The sequence below is a fragment of the Eleginops maclovinus genome, chromosome 24 (genome assembly GCF_036324505.1).
Source record: "Eleginops maclovinus isolate JMC-PN-2008 ecotype Puerto Natales chromosome 24, JC_Emac_rtc_rv5, whole genome shotgun sequence".
Taxonomy (NCBI): Eukaryota; Metazoa; Chordata; class Actinopteri; order Perciformes; family Eleginopidae; genus Eleginops; species Eleginops maclovinus.
The window spans coordinates 8,852,401-8,869,193 of NC_086372.1; the positions used below are offsets into that span (position 1 = coordinate 8,852,401).

The following is a 16,793-nucleotide window of genomic DNA, read 5'->3' on the forward strand; positions in this document are numbered from 1 at the left end:
ACTTCTGCAGGGTAATTGCTACATTATTTCTGGCTGCAGTTAAAAGCTGCACCAGTGAAGGAATGCTAAAAAATCTGCTGAAGACGTCAGGGCTGTTGGATCAGACTTATGGCGATGTAGTTACACAGCATTCTTTTTTTTTGCTCACTTAACACTTCCAGGCTCAGCTGTGCGAAGGTATGCTAACTAATTTCACAGTGTAAATATTGCTTTAGCCACCGGTGCTGTACATGTGCTGTGCATATGCTCATTGGAGACCCGGATCACCTTCAATTGCCCCCACGTGGCTGACAAAGCCTCCGATCCTGACCTGGGAGCAGGTTTACACACAAGTGAGCTTTAATGTGATTCACATTCATAGGAGGAAAGAACGTGGTGGTTAATTCTCTTTTACACTTCCTGTTTCTCGCATCAGGTGCAGAACAACGTCCTTGGAGCTGATGCACTTTCTGAAGCGCTCTACATCTGGGGTTTGAACCTCTACAATGTCCACAAAAAGGTGTCGATACATCACAGCTCTTTCACGGTAAAAGAACCAAAGAGATGGCAGGAAGTGTACGCAACCAAAAAAAAAGCTTGTGATTAAGAGCTCTGGTGCCGCTAGCTTTCATGGGATTTTAGGATTACGTTGAGTACCTTAATAAGCGCTTGAATTGGAATCAAAAAGTACCTTTAACCACACGGAACATTCATGGAGGACTGTGATAGGGGGGTTTTGCAGTAACACAATTTGACTTTGAATAATGAAGTCTGTTTTTCTGTCTAGTGGGGGGGAAGCTGGAGATTAACTAAGTGCCTCAAAGTGCATTTTTCTCCCCTAAAAAGTAGTTTACATGAAAGCAAAAGAGGGCAGGTACATAAAAGTGTCTTAATGGTGCAGTATATTACATCATTAATTCAATTTTATGTTTTTGATTTGGCATCTGGGACCATTTTCCTCACTCTCACATGCCCATATTACGCCATGCATTTCAACATTTTATTATCTTTCCCCATGTGTTAATTGTTCATTTTCTGTAGATGCTTAAGAAACTCGTCCATCCTGCCAGGGTGCCTTTTGTTTTTGGCCTAAACTACAGTAAAATTAATGAGCCTAGAAAGTCAGCATTATCCATGAGTCATTGCACGCCATGAATTTTAGTCACAAAGTTTTATGTCGGGGAGGAAATAAGCAATCGAGACTGATACTAAACAACCCCAACATTTGTATATTCAAGGATGTGCAGGTGGGGCAAAAACCAAACGGCTTCATACCAGTGAGTCCTTCATGCAATTAATATATTCACTCCAGGGGGGTCGGAAGGAATGTTGAGCCTCAACAGGGACCCCTTTTTAATTTTGGCTTTAATTGCATAATCCTAGTGTCATTTTTCACCACCTATTGTCACACATTTCACTCCTCTAGTGTTTTTTAATTTGACTTAAGGGCCAAAATCAAAAGCTCATTCCCCCGAAAATCCACAAGTAAACATTAAAACTGCTGCGAGATGCCAAGAGAATAATCATTGTTGTGTGTGAATAAGCAAGGATAAAAAGGTGCAGGTGAATGGGTTCACGCCTGAGGAAAGCAGGAGGATAGGAGAGGAAGCTGGGATGCAGCCATGGTGATTTGGCTGGGCGAAGACATCTGGCCTGATTCGGCTTCCCACAACCTCCCTACAAACATAACTCAGGAGCACTTCAGCTGCACCGTGCATGACAGCAAGAAATCTGTTGTTTTGGAGTCATCTAAACTCCAAGTCAGTGGGCCTCCGCCTCTGAGAGCTGCAGTCACGCAGTCAGGCCGGTGGGATGCCAAACTGTAGACCGCCGGATAACACGGGGTCCTCAGCGAAAATGGGAATGATTAGATAATGGTGCTGCACTCAGTGTAGTTTTAAGCATGTCAAAACAAGAACAGATAAAAAGGGCCATCAAAATCTCATCACGCTGCAGGTGTGTGTGGATGTTTTGCACATCCAACTAATTTAGGAGAGTACAGAGGTGCATAATAAAGCCCAATATGCTCAAAGACTGTGACGTTAAGAACAAATGGCTCATTCTATTTGCTCTGAGTTTGAAATCTGGTGTATAGCAGTATAACTTTGACAGGATCTTTACTCTGCATATGTGGCCGAAGCTTTGATATTCAACCTTTTTATGAGTTTAGAAAAACGTACCACTTGACTGTGCTCTTTGTCATTTGTGAGTGAGACATTTTTCTTATGGTGTATTTAGTCTGGGCGCATGGGGAATACATTTGTAGTACATACCGAGATAAAGAGCAGAACTCGTGCCAACCAAAAAGAACTTAGAACTTCAGATTTGTGTTTTATGCAGCAAAAAATCCAGCAAGGTCAACAATGTAGTTGCAGTTTTACAATTTGTAGAAATTAAATTTAAAAGAATGAATGTAATATATTTAAATATTTGAGAGTGACATGGTTGTCTTGTTATCGGTGTGTATGTACTATAGCTCCCAGCAATACTTTCCAAAAACAGCTATTTTAGTCAAACAAATGTCCACGTGACTTTAAAGAGGGCCTATCTTTTATCTCCATTTCATTCCTATGCTCTCCTGACGTTAAACTGAGTGCATGCATTGCATAGCATCCTCCTTTTATTAAACCTATAATAGGAGAGTCTTTTGTGGGGAGGGCAGAACGGTAGTCAGCGTCTCGGATCTCAGGTTTCACGCGAGGGGCCTCCTCTTCTTGAATGGGGCCGAGTTACGTGGAGGAGGTGCAGCAGGAGGAGAGCAGGAGCCTGCGGGAATCACAGATCCTTCTCTTCTTTTGTCCTGCATGGGGTCAACACGGGCTGAATGGCTTCCTGCTGAAAGACTGGCTCGGACGCGGAAGCGCGCAGACGCCGATGAGAACGCGCACTAATTAGGAAAACCTGGTCGAGCAATTAAGGAGAGAAGCCGCGCGGAACGGAGCGCAAAAGGTGGGTGTTTGGTGGCTTAAGTGTCAGTTTGTGTGATAATTTGTTAAAACTGCTCTTTACAAGTTATTTCTAACGTCCTTTGCCACCACGCTGCTGTGTTTTCAAGTCTGAATTTGCAAAGTGAGTTCCACGTAACGACTTTTGGAGTGTGCGCTTGCCGGAGAGCGGTGAGTCGAAGTTATTTTTCGTCCGTTTGAAGCTCAAAGGAGAACATACTGACGTGTAAAACGTATTGAAAGCCACTATTAGTTTCCCTTTAAAATGGTATAACTTCTTACAGGTTGATAAAGTGCAAACAAACGGCATTTAAATATCACAGAAGACGAACTTCTTCATCGTAATGGCCAAACAAACTTACACCATCGACCTGGAGCATTACACTGAGTTTCCTTTAGTTGTTTTTTTATGAGTAATTCGCCGACTAATTGTGGTTAACGTTCCAAACTCCTGTCTCTGACTCTTTGAAATGATGCCTTCATCTCCGGATTTTTAGTTCCCCACTGAAGCTTGGCAGCACTTTGTTTTCCTCCAAAGAATGCCACAATTTCCAAAACAATTCAGTCTGACTCAGCAAAGCGTGTTCATAGCTCCCAAGTTATGCAGCGGTGCTTTAAACTTCTTTTTTACTGCTCATTTGAAAAATCAGCTTTGCGGGTAAACTCTTCTGCCCCCTGGATGTCAGAAACTGGTATTTTTTGACACCACAGAAGAGGAGCATTTGTTGGAGCTGTGTTCTCCATGTGCTGCTCAGACTGCATGGAGCTTTCATGTGCCCTCTGTCTGCTCCCTGAACCCTAAAAATCCAGCTCTCTGCTTTTGGTTAGGCAGGAATGTTCGCTTTGCTTTGTCCAGATCCTTTGCCCAAAAAACTCTCCAACCCCCTCCATCTCCTCCTGACTCCTGAAGCAGAAAAGCCATTAAATCAGTTGAGCTGGGTTTAGCCCACATGAGCAAATAAGCTACTGTTTAAAAGCTGTCTTTGGTTAGCTGCTGGAAGGGTGGCATTGCACAAATGTTTGCATTTAGAAAACCAAGTCAAATAGGTTCTTTGGAGACCTTTTATCTTTTCCTGAGGGTCTTTATTTGAAGAGGAGCCGTGTTGGTATTTAACAGTGTGTTAACAAGGGGTGCTGTCAGTTTCATCCGAGTACATTTGTTCTGGTTTCTGTGGACGAAGCCTGCACCTATGGAAACCTTACATGGGCCCTTAGCAGAAACTAAACTCCTAGAGGGAGCAGTCACACCTGTTGTAGCCTACGGACTTTAAATCGGTGAAAAATCCAGTCTGAAATTACAGGCTCTCTTGGGGTGAGTAGCCTGAAATACATTTGTTCTGAGCAGACCAACAGTAAAAAATGTAACGCCCAAACTATGATGCGTCTGTAAAATGTCATGTCATTTGGGTAGATAAGTTGTGTTATTTGTGGAGAAATCTAACTGCAGTTGCTCCTCATTCTGATTTAATATACCCCAAATGCTGCTCTTCCAACCTCTATCTTGGCAATGGCAGGTTTTATCTAAAGTGTAGGTTCCCCAGGTGACTGAAGTGTAGTGATAAGGTTGATAAAATGGCACAAACGGCAGTAGAGGTCAAACTTTAAATGTCAGCGTCTTGTTTTGGCAGTTCAGCATGCTTTTTGGTTTACTGATATTAGACGTCCATTAGTGGTGAGGCTGCTCTGGATTCATGACGGTAATGCCTTTAATTTTTCGAAAGATGCTTTTGGTCAGCACATATTTGTTTGGGGAATCGGGTCATGTCCTCGCAGCACAGTTTGAAGGGGAGATGGCTGGATATCTGATCGAAAAAAGAGGAAATTAAACCACTTGAACGGATGCTTTTCGAAGGGCCAATCTGCCTCAGGGCTTTTAAATGTTATCACTGGTGCTTTTTCCATTAACATGTCATATGTAGGCTACTGAAACACCTAAGCCATGACTTGTAATTATACGTTTGGGTAAAACAGATGTTACCTCACAACTGTAGTTGTTCCCATCCCAAACGTTAGTTCAGGGTCATAAAGCTGTCTGTGTCCTCAAACAATTATCTATTCCCACAGCTGAGAAACATGGAGGCACAGAAGAGGGTTTTTTTTTGTTTTTAGGGAGATAACGAGGATGAATCTGGTCTTCTCAAAAGCTCAACTGGCCTGTGTTCCATGAAGAAAAACCCCTGACTTACTTTTAGATCTGAGAAGTGTCGAGGCCTGTAATTTTCACTGTCTAGTTCCAGGCCAACTTCAAACATGCTCGCATAGCTTTGGTGAAGCTGGTGAGGCTTTTCTTTTTTTTTCATATGAGGGTTATGATTTTGGTAGAGCATTTTTTCCGGTCAGGCTCAGGCAAGTTCTGCCTCACCATTGCTAAATCCCTTCACGAAATTGCCACATTCAAATGCTCGGGAAGGGAAGGGATGAGTAACCCGACGAGGGTGAACTAATCTGAGGAGGCATGCCTATGTATGCTTGTAAAGGCTATTTCAATGAGTCATAAAAGCTGGTTATTGTCATTGCAACACCCTGTTTTTTTTAGTGTTCTTGAGTTAATTTAGCTGTGTTATTCCATTGTTGCTTATTTCCAACAATTTCAGCCGGTTTTGAGAAAGAACCCTAATATTTTTATGTTGACATTTTTTCTTTAAATGAAAAGCAATACCTTGTAATGGCTACTGAAAATAACTGGTATTGTTATTTTCTTCATGTCACAGCTGTGTAAAAATGAGTTTTTTAGACTAGAATGTAAAGGGCTGACTGCTGGCAGTGTGGCAGAATAAATTCCTCACCCCATGCTCTGCTTTAGTATCATAATTCCTGCAGCCCACGGCCACAGCAGGCAGCAGCGCTCCTCACGGCTAGCTGCCTCTTGCCAGTCAACACTTTGATGTTTGATTAAGCAGCTCGAGCTCAGCATGCCAAGGGGGCTGTAGGTTTACCAAACCACTACCAGGGCTCTGACCAGCAGCACTGATCCCAGGTCTGGTGTTTAGTTTCCGCATGGATACCTGCCCGTCTGAGATGTGTGTCTGATTTAAACGAAAGCATGTGGCTCTGTTTATTCCTCAGGCCAGCGGCTGAGGTCTACCTAAAACACTTGCAGGGCAGCATTTAACCTTGTGTTCTTCAATTATTTTGTTGATGCGTCAACACGGTGGTGTGAACACTTTCTGTTCATACACTATTTGAGTCATGCCTTGAGACTTAAAACATTCAGCAGCTGAAGGCTTAAGTGTCAGCTTTCATTTCATCAATAATTGGTCTAAAATCATTTTCTATAGTCCACGTTTTCAAATGTCTTTTTTTTTACAGATAATCCGTTTCAAGATCGAAAGCATCAAATGAATCCAGGAAACATTGAAATGTTATAGTTGGGATCGGTAAATATTTGGCTAAAATCATTTCCATTTCGCTGGATTGACTAAATGCCAAATATTTAATACCACACTTGTGTTAACCGACTATTTGTTTCCTAGTCGTCAAATAACTGTAGTTTGCCTTGTCAACGTAAGAGTAGACTTTTAGCTTGTGCCAAGGAGCTGATGTTTGCAATTCAAACAGGCCAACCCTTAAAGAGTGAAGGATCTATAATCAGTCATTTCTTACATAACGTTTTTTTTATTCATCCAGAGCTCATTTAGCTCCCCGGTCACGTTGGCACCATGAGTTGGAGTTTCCTCACTCGTCTGCTGGATGAGATCTCCAACCACTCCACCTTCGTGGGGAAGATCTGGCTGACGGTGCTCATCGTCTTCCGCATCGTGCTGACAGCTGTCGGCGGTGAGACCATCTACTACGATGAACAGAGTAAATTTGTGTGCAACACCCAGCAGCCCGGGTGTGAGAACGTGTGCTACGATGCGTTCGCGCCGCTCTCCCACGTGCGATTCTGGATCTTTCAGGTGAGCTGCGCATCACGTTTCAATTGTCGTTCTGTTTAAAACCTGACATGTGTTCACCACGCACATGCTTTGTCCAGGTCATCTTGATCGCCACGCCCACCATCATGTACCTGGGCTTCGCCATGCACAAGATCGCCCGCATGGATGACAGCGAGTACCGGCCCGTGCAAACCCAGAAGAAGAGGATGCCCATCGTCAGCCGCGGGGCCGTTCGAGACTACGAGGAGGCGGAGGACAACGGAGAGGAAGACCCCATGATCGCTGAAGAGATTGAACAAGACAAGCCTGAGAAAAGGGAAAAAAGTAAGGTGGCAATTTGAGCAGCACTATGGCAATCCCAAGTAGTTTTGTTGTGCTGTCTCACTGAATCCGATCCTAACCAGTGTCTTTAATTTCAAGACTCCGAGAAGAAGCATGACGGTCGCCGGCGGATCCTGCGTGACGGCCTCATGAAAGTCTACGTGTGCCAGCTGCTGTGGCGCTCTTCTTTCGAGGTCGCCTTCCTCTTCGGCCAGTTCGTCCTGTACGGCTTCGAGGTGATCCCGTCCTACGTGTGCACCCGCTCACCGTGCCCACACACCGTGGACTGCTTCGTGTCCCGCCCCACCGAGAAGACCATCTTCCTGCTGGTGATGTACGTCGTGTCCTTGCTCTGCCTGCTCCTCACCATCTTTGAAATCATCCACTTGGGGGTCAGCGGCATCCGAGACGCCTTCCGGAAGCGGGCCACGCAAGGCTCACCTACCCTCCTCCCGTCCTCTTCACGATCCATGCCGACAGCTCCACCGGGATACCACGCCACCATGAAGAAGGAAAAACTGAAGGGAGAGCTGAGGGAGTCGCCGGTGGTCGACTCTGGGCGGGAGAGCTTCAGGGACGAGGTGCAGTCGTCCAGGGAGCTGGAGAGGTTGCGGCGGCACCTGAAGCTGGCCCAGCAGCACCTGGACCTGGCCTACCAGGTGGACGAGGGGAGCCCCTCACGCAGCAGCAGCCCCGAGGTCAACACGGCTGCACAGACGGCCGCCGAGCAGAACCGTCTCAACTTCGCCCAGGAGAAGCAGGGGGAGGCCAGCGAGAAAGGTAATGTGAACAATGCTAGAAATATCTTAACTGTTTGAAATTAATTTACAGTTTTTAATTGCTTGGTTAGGTAACAGAAAATAATTACCAAACAAACCTCTTAAGATGCAGGCTCTCGGTCAGGATTTACTGCTTTTTAAACTGTTGAGCGGACAAGAAGTTAATTGCAGCCATCAAACATCTAGAAAGACAGAATGTCCTCTTATACAAATATTTCTTTAAGTAATTTTTAGAACCAAGAATCTTTATAATCGATCAATCTAAATTACTCCTGTCATAAAAGGCGTGACCGCAAGTCAACATAACCACAGGCTCTTTTTTCGAAGATAAATATTCCCTTTTTGTTTGCTCTTCTCCTAGGAGTACATGCCTGAGCGTGCTTCCTGCCTCAAACGTCTGCTCTTCCATTCCTACTGGCCTTAAACACATGGGGATGCACATATGGGAGTGCAGTCAGACCACTGAGGGAGACCAAAGCGTGCGTGTGTTTGTCTGTGAGTGTGTGTTTGCGTGTGTGGATGAGAGAAATGAGGCCTTTCAGTATTAGGGGTCAGACGGAAAGTAGAAAAAGAAATGCTGACCAAGCTGTGTTGTGACAAATGGTTCATCTCCACGACTGTAAACTTGAAAGCCTGCCACATCTCCAGTTTCTGCTCACTGACCTACGTCCAAATCTTCACTGTGCCTTCGGCTGGCGCTTTGTCTACACCCTGTCCTTTCGCCCACTCTGTTTTTGTGGCCTTTGCAATAATCTTCATCCAGTTCAGAACTCGTAAGGATTATCGGAAGCTTTAAACTCCTCTGGGCAAGTGTACTTTTTTTTGGTTGTCGTCCTCACAAAGAGAGGCTCTCTTTTTGTAAAATGTCAGATGTTGACGTCTCACTTTGTCGAGGCTTGTTGCCCTCAGAGAATTATTACAAACCACATGTCGTTTCTGGAGCGTGTGCAGCAGCGTTTCCTTGCAACGAGGGCGGCTTAACCTGCGCTAGATGAGTCATGTTTAACTTAAACAGATTTGATGTTAGGGATTATCTGTGTTTATTATCCAAGTCACACCATTTCATAAATATTTGATTGAATTTTGAAGCCTGTATATTTACTCCAATTGGCCAAAATGTTTACCTGGGAAATGCTTGAATTCTTTATCGACAGGAAATGTTCCATGGAATTTCCTAGAATCATTTTTTTGTACAATCAAATCACTTAAAACACTCGATTTATTTTACCAGAACCTTTTTTTACTATTTCCTGACCAAAGCTGTAGAATATTTACCTTTTTTCTTTTCTCTTTGCTATAGAAAGTGTTGGCGTCATGAATGCCACTTAATTCTTGGACGTTTAGTAACTCCGCTTCTTCCCTTAATTATGTACCACAGTATTAGGAAAAACCCATCATCCTTAAATGCAGCATTTTGAAGAATATGTTCATATTGTATGTTTGTTTTTTTTTTGCTAACCAGCTGGAAACATCTGTCTTCTAGGCTATCATCAGCAGTGATATCTATCCTTGTCTTTTGAAATATACATTCTTCTTTGGTGAGACATATTTTCCATGCTTGACGTGCACCACCAGCCCTCTGTCTGTGCTGAAACATGGATGCTTTTATGTATCCTGGGAAAAACACACAACCCAGTGCCATGTAAACACACCATAATGTTCTATTCATCTTGAGACTTTTGATCAATACTGTTCCGAGTTTAGACTTTTTCACAGCGTGTCAGCTGGTTTTATGATCTTTGGCTGGAATAATGAATCTTACAGTTTGCCAAAGAGCTGTTTAATGCTGTATTTTTGTAATCATCTCACTTCCAATTTTGCTACTTTTTTGCAAGGTACGACATTCCATTTTCTAATATTTCTCCAACGGTTTATACTTTTTTTTCTATTGCAAATTATGTAGTTTTTGTAACTGTAGAGATTATTTTGTCTTCAGAGTAAATAAATAAAATAAATATATTTGAACGTTATGCTTTGGACTTTTGGACTCTTTCTGTGGTAAAGGTGTGTAAATGCATTGTAATGTGTGGAATAACTAGAACACAACATGGTTAAGTCATTGATTTATTAATGATAATATACAAAAGAAGTCAGACTGACATATGAACTAAAAGGGTGTTAACATAGGCCGATACTGCCCTCTAAAGGTTGCATCAGAACACAGCAAAAAGCGATATAACTTTGGTATTTCACAGATTGTGGCTACATATTGTGTAAACTGTCCCTTTTTAAGATGTAATCCTCAGAGACAAGTACACTCTTCAGGCATAATGTTGGGCAGGGTCTCGTAATTGAACGTGTACCCTCCGTCAGATGTTGTGGTGATCCTCAGGGACTTCATGGTCCCTGGCACCGGAGCGCAGCACTGTTTGATCCCCAGCATGGTGGCGGTTCGACCCTCGGCTGAGCAGTTCCCTTGGCAGTAGTAGAAAGTGAGCATCTTCGGGTGCACGATCCAGCTGTCCCAGCCCAGCTCCTCGAAGCTGATCTGGACCTCTGCTCTGCTACAGTCACTGTATTGCTCCTGAGAGGGTCTCTTGAGAAGCTCCACAGCAGCAGGAGACCAGGGGATTGTGACTGCTGCACTACGGGATGAGCGGACAGGACCTCGCGGCTGAGCGTGGAGGTGAAGGAAGGGCGTCTTGTCTGGTTCATTGCTGCTGCACTGACAGTCTGGACAGCGGACCTGCAGCAGGAAGGGGCCCTCAGACACAGTGGCCAGAGGGTCTTGCTCCAGGTCAAAGGTCATCCATCCGTCTGAGCTTGTCTTTGAAGGAGCCTCCGCCGCCTGATTGAGCTGCTGAGCTGAGGTCACCATGAACAGCTGGGCGGAGGAGTTGGCTGCTCCTTCGCCTGCCGTAGAACCAGAAGTGGGCAGATGTGACTAAAGTTTCCTGGCTGTTGATGGAGGGCTGGAAGTAATATGTGAAGTGGCTCCTGTTGGTTTCTGCAGAGTCAGATCTGGCACAGGATGAGTCTGCAAAGGTGAGATAAGACAGCAGTCAGGGATGTTTATTGCTTTTTATTGGGGCAATTTCGCCTTTGTTGCCTACAGATCCTACCATAGATTACACTGCTTCACAAACAGGAGGCCATACCTTAAGGAGACCTTTTTTTTTTCACTGACCTCCAGTGCTCAAATTAGACATGTACCAACCAGAAAGAGATTTGAATTCAACCAGAAAGAAATAAAACCTCTCCAAAGAAACATTCACATTTAGAAAGGGATGCAGAAAAGCTATAAAAAGACACGCACAAAAACTGTGAACAGGAGATACTCCCAAGAAGAGACTCAAATTTGATACAACTAGGCACAACACAATTACAAATAGGCGAAAAACTAACAAAGCATAAACACCAAATCAATATGCTGCACTTTTAGTCCAGGCTTATGCTTAAGCATCTTATAAAACTTGAAGACTAAATATCTAAACTGTGAACTGAACACTTTTGTTGTGCGGTTGAAAGAAAGAGTGAGAAATGAAGATAACAAACAGCGCTAAATTGAAACGTAACTATCCATTATGTTCATTTTAAAACTCGGGTAGATATAATTTTAATCTATACAAATCTGAATCTCAGCAATTCCACAATTCCTATTATTTGACACAATTCCAGGATCGGAAATGAGGGAGTTTTGGAGAGTGCACAAACATAAATAAGGTGGTAAAAGTTTTAGCTGTGTTGTTCTTGAACATGTTTCTCACCAGAACTTGGGAAGAGAATAATTTGGGATGTTTCCTGCATCGGACTGCTTTGTGGCTTGACCCACGTTCTCCTGCTCGTCCTTGGGGCCCTTTTTGGTGCGGGGCTTGCTTCTGGCTGTGTCGCATCCCTAACTGGAGCCTGCACTGGGGTTAAAGGAGGCTCCTCCAGCCTGAGGCCCTCCAGGACCCGCTCTCTGAACCAGGACAACACCGCTTCCCGGGACACCTCCTCTCCGCTGCATGCTTGTCCCAGAATGTGGATCCACAGAGGGCCGAGGATGAAAAGAGCACAGGACACCATGACCGCACTGTCAATGTGCAAAAAGGTTTATTTACTGAAGCTTCTATGAAGATGGTGGTCCATTTAGCTCCAGATCAAACTGATTCTCTTCTGTAACTTTCCTCCTTCTCACACATTTGTTTCTCTGCAGATATCTGTGTCCGAGGGAAGTCTGCAAGCAAAACGATCTGTTGCCAACACACAAAGGGCTGATTGCAAAGAGTGGCCTTGACGGTTGGGATGTTGCATTATCTGTTTCACACAGTATCAGGGGAATTTGTCTGCATGTTTTAATTTTATTTGTGTGTCCTGTAGCATTATTAAATGCCAAATTGTTCATAGTAATGTAGTCATTTTTACATTGCACTCTGCAGTTAGTCAAGTCTTTAGAGCTGTTTTGCTTTTGTTTTAGGAATGATTAAATATGCCTCACTATACCTTTCCATCATCCTTATTATAAAACATACATATTGACCTCCTGGTGGTCGTATTAGCCAGAGAGTGTCAGCTTTGAATATTCTGACTTATCATAGAGCTCATATCAAACACAGCTGGTTTTCCACTGAAGAAAAGTCTTTGTGTACTGTAACGGAAACTGCATCGGCCCCTCTTTATCTGCATGGCCTTGGATCCATGAATCTGTCTCAGAAAACTTTTCATCTGTTTTTGTTCTCATTTTTTGAAATCAGGACAAAGACCTCGTGTTACTAGAAGCTTTCTATTGAACTGACAAACTGTCTTTAGAGTTGGGTTTGCTTGCTATTCCAAAGTTTTAATTGCATTTTGTGCTTTTGAGGACTGAGCATCCTCAACAACCTCGCCGTTGTTCATTGTCATCAGTTTTCTCCTGTGGCTTTAGTGGTTACTTCCTGCCTGTAAACAAAATGTCCTTTTAGATAGCCTTATAATTACATGCAACTCAGAATTTGCAGAACACAAACTACTATTTTGTCAAGAATGTGTTCTATTGTTGAAATGATATATTAAACAAATGGTAAAACTTTAATTGGCGACACATACGTCATTCTAAGATATAAGGGTTAGGTTTAGGTTATATGTTTAGCTTATTGAGCTAGCTGAGCTACACATTAAGGCTATTAGCAACACCTGTGTCTGCAGTTGGAAGACCTGTCTGCCTGGGAAGAAGAGCAGGAATTAACACACTGGTGAGAAACACACTTTGTTTTCCTATATTGTTTTTTTGTGTGTGATGTTAAAACAACAGCAGCACAAGGTTTCCCAAAGTTAGCCAGCTGAAGTCTGTCGCACAGCGTGGCTGAACGTGGCTACAGTTAGCTAACATTTGCCACTTGGCTAACTATAAGATAATACTGCTCTCTTTAAACGTTTTAAATAACATATGGCCATCAGCACATCTGAAGCTTAAGAATTGGCTTCATTTAGAAACAATAAATGAAAAAGCTTGGTGGTTTTCGTAATTCTCAAACTATAAACAGTTTTTATTTAGAGGCTAATAACAGGGACATCTACCATTAATGCTTTATATCAGACAACAGATTCATGCCTTTTGTAATACGTTTCTCCATGGATTTGTGTAAGCCACTATATGTGAATGTCGATGTGTTTTAAATGATGTTTTACTTTGGTAGTTGTGATGCTAATGGTCATAATTGTCACGAGTACGTAATTAGGTTGAATCTGACCATTACCGGTGTCGCCACAAGGGGGCGCCGCAGTGCTACACCACCAGAGGCGTGTGTTCTTTGACACTTCATGTTTCTGGCCAAAAACGGCACAGATCATGGCAGTGTGTGGGTTCCTTCAGATAATCTGGGATGTCTGTCATTTTGTATGCTTTCTATTGTTCCACCCGAGGCTAAATATAAGGAATGTGGTTTTTTTTAAACAACTGCATACTTGTTGCATCTACATTCCCCTTTGCCATCCTCCTCAAGTGTTTCTAAATTATTTGTATTATTCTAAAACATTATCGACATGTATGAAATTAAGACAAGAGGGAATGAAATAACTCACCAGGGTCTCTTTTCTTTCACAGATATATGAACTTTACAAAATATTTGAGGAATATTCAGAAGAGCAGCCTTGATGTGACCTTGGCCAGTTTGTATTACCTGATCTCACCTGCGTCAAGGTTGACTTCTCCAGGCAGGAATATCGTTTTTATACTTGTATTGTTAGATGTCATCAGTCAGATTTTCATAATTTAGCTGGATATATAATTTACCCTGAATTGTAATTGATTTTCTGTCGTGATATTAATGAGGCGATTTTAAATGTGTTCTGTTATTGTTGTTTAATTTGATATAAAGCGCACTATTCTGTGGCCAGAGGACTTGTTGCCACAGCAACAGCTCCTCAAAGTCAAAGCAGCGAAAAGCAGGATAAATTCAGTGTGATTTGATGCGTGCCCTGTCCTTCAAGTTCAGTCATCCATTAACTCAGCTCTACGTGTGGTGGCACTTTCCCTCAGAGGGTGTCAGTGGATCAAAGTGCTCGGCTTGAATTGAGAAATGTCCACAGGGAAAAATAAGTCGCATATACCTACACTATGTGACGTTTAAAAAATGAGAGCTGTTGCCTTTTTAAAATATTTCTAAAACAACGTATTAATGTTCATTTAGTTTACCACCGGTGGGCCTGATGACACAGAGGTGCTATCTTATAAGATACGTTTATGAAAAGCTGTGAAAAAAGACATGTAACCTTCATTACAGCCATTATTTACCAAACTATAAAGAATATTTAATACCCATGCTGAAAGCAAAACTGTCTTTCGGTATCATTATTGTGAACACTCCCTCATTCAAAGGGGAGAATTTGTGACACACTTTTGTACCTGCAGCACCCTCTTCTCTAACCAGTCTTTTTATCTTCAATAGCTAAGCAACGTAGTCAGATCCTACAAACTGAAAGATGATCATAAGTTTGCAAACAGAATTAAACTTCAGGTATTTAAAGAAGCCTGACACCGCAATGTGTTAACAGGAAAGGAATAATTGGAATGAGGCGATGTAAACGATATTTAATTCACTCAAACCTTAACGTATCCTCTTTTTATTCCTGCTGTGCTTCATTATTAGATTACTGGGCAGCCCTATTGGTGCTGAAATTGCACAGGAGCATTATTTTGAGTAAACATACCATAATGAATGACTGAACCTTGGCTAACACCGAGGATGAAGAAGAGACGTTATGTGACGTCTTCTTGCTGGAACTTGTTTTTGAATGACAAATCACAATCGCTTTTTTCAGATATTGACATTTAAATGGGATGTATAGTGAATGTATGCTGATGCTTTGACACTGAAGAAAGCAGCTTTCAAGAGAGGATAGCATTTCTAAAAGCCTGAGGATTTTAATAAATGATTTAATAAGAACACTGCAAATGAGCTTCAGGTGAATAAATGTATGAATCATGTTGTTCTAGTGTGTCTACTACAGCTGTTCCAACCACTTATACTGCCATGCAGTGTTATATCACTGCCCTACAGTTGTATGAATCACTGTCCTGTCTTTATTCTTAGACGTTCTTTTTAAAGCAACTCCAACTGTCACTCGCATGCTGTCTCTGCCTGTCCCTCTCACACACACACACACGCGCGCACACACACTCTCACGGGCTTGCACGCTCTCGCATACATTGGTAGATAACATTATCTAAAAGGCTTGGAGTGTGGGAGTTAGTGTGTGTGTGTGCGTGTGTGTGTGGGGGTCATACATGGCAGCCCAAGAAATGTGACCTATCCGTGGTGCAGCTGTCGTTCCCAACCTGAGGGAGTTGGGGGTGAAGCTGTGAGATGGGAGAGAGGGAGACAGATAACATGAGCTGATTTAAGAACTAAGAGGCCTAAAAAGGTTTAGAAAATGTAAGAATTCAAAGGTAGTTGCGAAAAACACACTAAAGCAGAGGGCCGGAGTGCTTTGACATTTGGGAAAAAGGTCTCTCTCTCTCTCTCTCTCTGTCCCACCTCTCCTCACCGGGGTTGAAGCTGTTGAAAGGGACCATGGCAGTGGCTGCTAATGCTACATGATCCTGGGAGGACTTACACCTACAGCCAGTGCTCGCTAAAGGACACGCAGCAACACGGGCTTTAGCAAATGGTTTGAGATGAAATACTTCACTCCATGGATCTTGTTACTTTACCTTGGACTTTGCGGGGATGTCAAGAAGGATTCCTGTCGGCTTCAACGGGTGAGACCAGATGCATTTCTTTTCTATTATCAGGCATGGTTTATTTTAGGAAACTGTGGATCAGCTTATTAGCGCAATCCCATGACATAAGGTCACATCTTGCTTTGTTTTAAAAGGAATACAAACGGATAGTACACCTTCAAAGTGTTCATGAAATTGCCAGAGACAGATATAGAGGCACAGACATCTTGACTTTTGTCCCTCAGTATGGATCAAATTCCCCAAAACGATCCTACATTTCCCATAATGCAACTTGATAGCACCTGTAGTTAGGCCACTCCGCCTATTTTATTTTCACACTTTAATTTCCCAGTTTGTCAGGCTTTTGAAAACACATTTCAGACCTCAAACCAAAGCTGTGATACCGAGGTGGTGTCACTTGAGTCATTTTGTCATAATGGAAAAAAAATACCTCGTTATGTAACCGTTTTTTTCACAGGATAGGTAGCAATTTAGTCGCTTCACTGAACATGTGTGGTTTTAATCCATTTGAACAATCAACCAATGATGTCATTTCCTCTGATAAGCACATAAACAAGCAAGCAGTATATGTAGTCAAACTGTATCATTTCTACACATCACTTTAATCCCATTCTGATCATTTCAGTCTTAGTGTAGCAGCCCAGCTCAAGCATCTTCTGCACTCCCTGTGAGCCCAGAGACCTCTGCATCCATGGAGACTTCCAGACGAGGCCTAGAATAACTGCAGCACTTCTCACTATCAAAATCA

At 42.9% G+C, this 16,793-nt stretch overlaps 2 protein-coding genes across 3 annotated transcripts; one reads left to right on the forward strand and one right to left on the reverse strand.

Moving 5' to 3' along the window:
• Positions 1 to 201: 201 nt before the first annotated feature.
• On the forward strand, positions 202 to 9,872 carry LOC134860987 (gap junction gamma-1 protein-like). 2 transcript variants are annotated; one of them, XM_063877934.1, is made up of 7 exons: positions 202 to 332; positions 416 to 526; positions 2,822 to 2,928; positions 6,552 to 6,823; positions 6,901 to 7,126; positions 7,223 to 7,903; positions 8,264 to 9,872. In XM_063877934.1, the coding sequence occupies exons 4-7, from the start codon at positions 6,584 to 6,586 to the stop codon at positions 8,275 to 8,277; spliced, it is 1,161 nt and encodes a 386-aa protein (XP_063734004.1). In that variant the 5' UTR covers positions 202 to 332; positions 416 to 526; positions 2,822 to 2,928; positions 6,552 to 6,583; the 3' UTR covers positions 8,278 to 9,872. The 2 variants fall into 2 exon arrangements, with proteins under 2 accessions (XP_063734004.1, XP_063734005.1); XM_063877935.1 differs by lacking the exons at positions 202 to 332; positions 416 to 526; positions 2,822 to 2,928 and adding an exon at positions 2,942 to 3,095.
• A 162-nt stretch (positions 9,873 to 10,034) lies between these two features.
• On the reverse strand, positions 10,035 to 11,916 carry inha (inhibin subunit alpha). The gene is given in 3 exon segments (XM_063878063.1): positions 10,035 to 10,750; positions 10,752 to 10,879; positions 11,610 to 11,916. Coding segments are annotated over 3 exon segments (1,035 nt in total). The 5' UTR covers positions 11,911 to 11,916; the 3' UTR covers positions 10,035 to 10,144.
• Positions 11,917 to 16,793: the final 4,877 nt, after the last annotated feature.

Excerpts from the sequence above, each read along its gene's own strand:
- LOC134860987 (XM_063877934.1), top strand. The coding sequence starts at position 6,584 with ATGAGTTGGAGTTTCCTCACTCGTCTGCTGGATGAGATCTCCAACCAC. Across the intron at positions 6,824-6,900 it reads TGCGATTCTGGATCTTTCAG|GTCATCTTGATCGCCACGCC; the intron begins GTGAGCTGCGCA and ends TGCTTTGTCCAG. Across the intron at positions 7,127-7,222 it reads GCCTGAGAAAAGGGAAAAAA|ACTCCGAGAAGAAGCATGAC; the intron begins GTAAGGTGGCAA and ends TTTAATTTCAAG.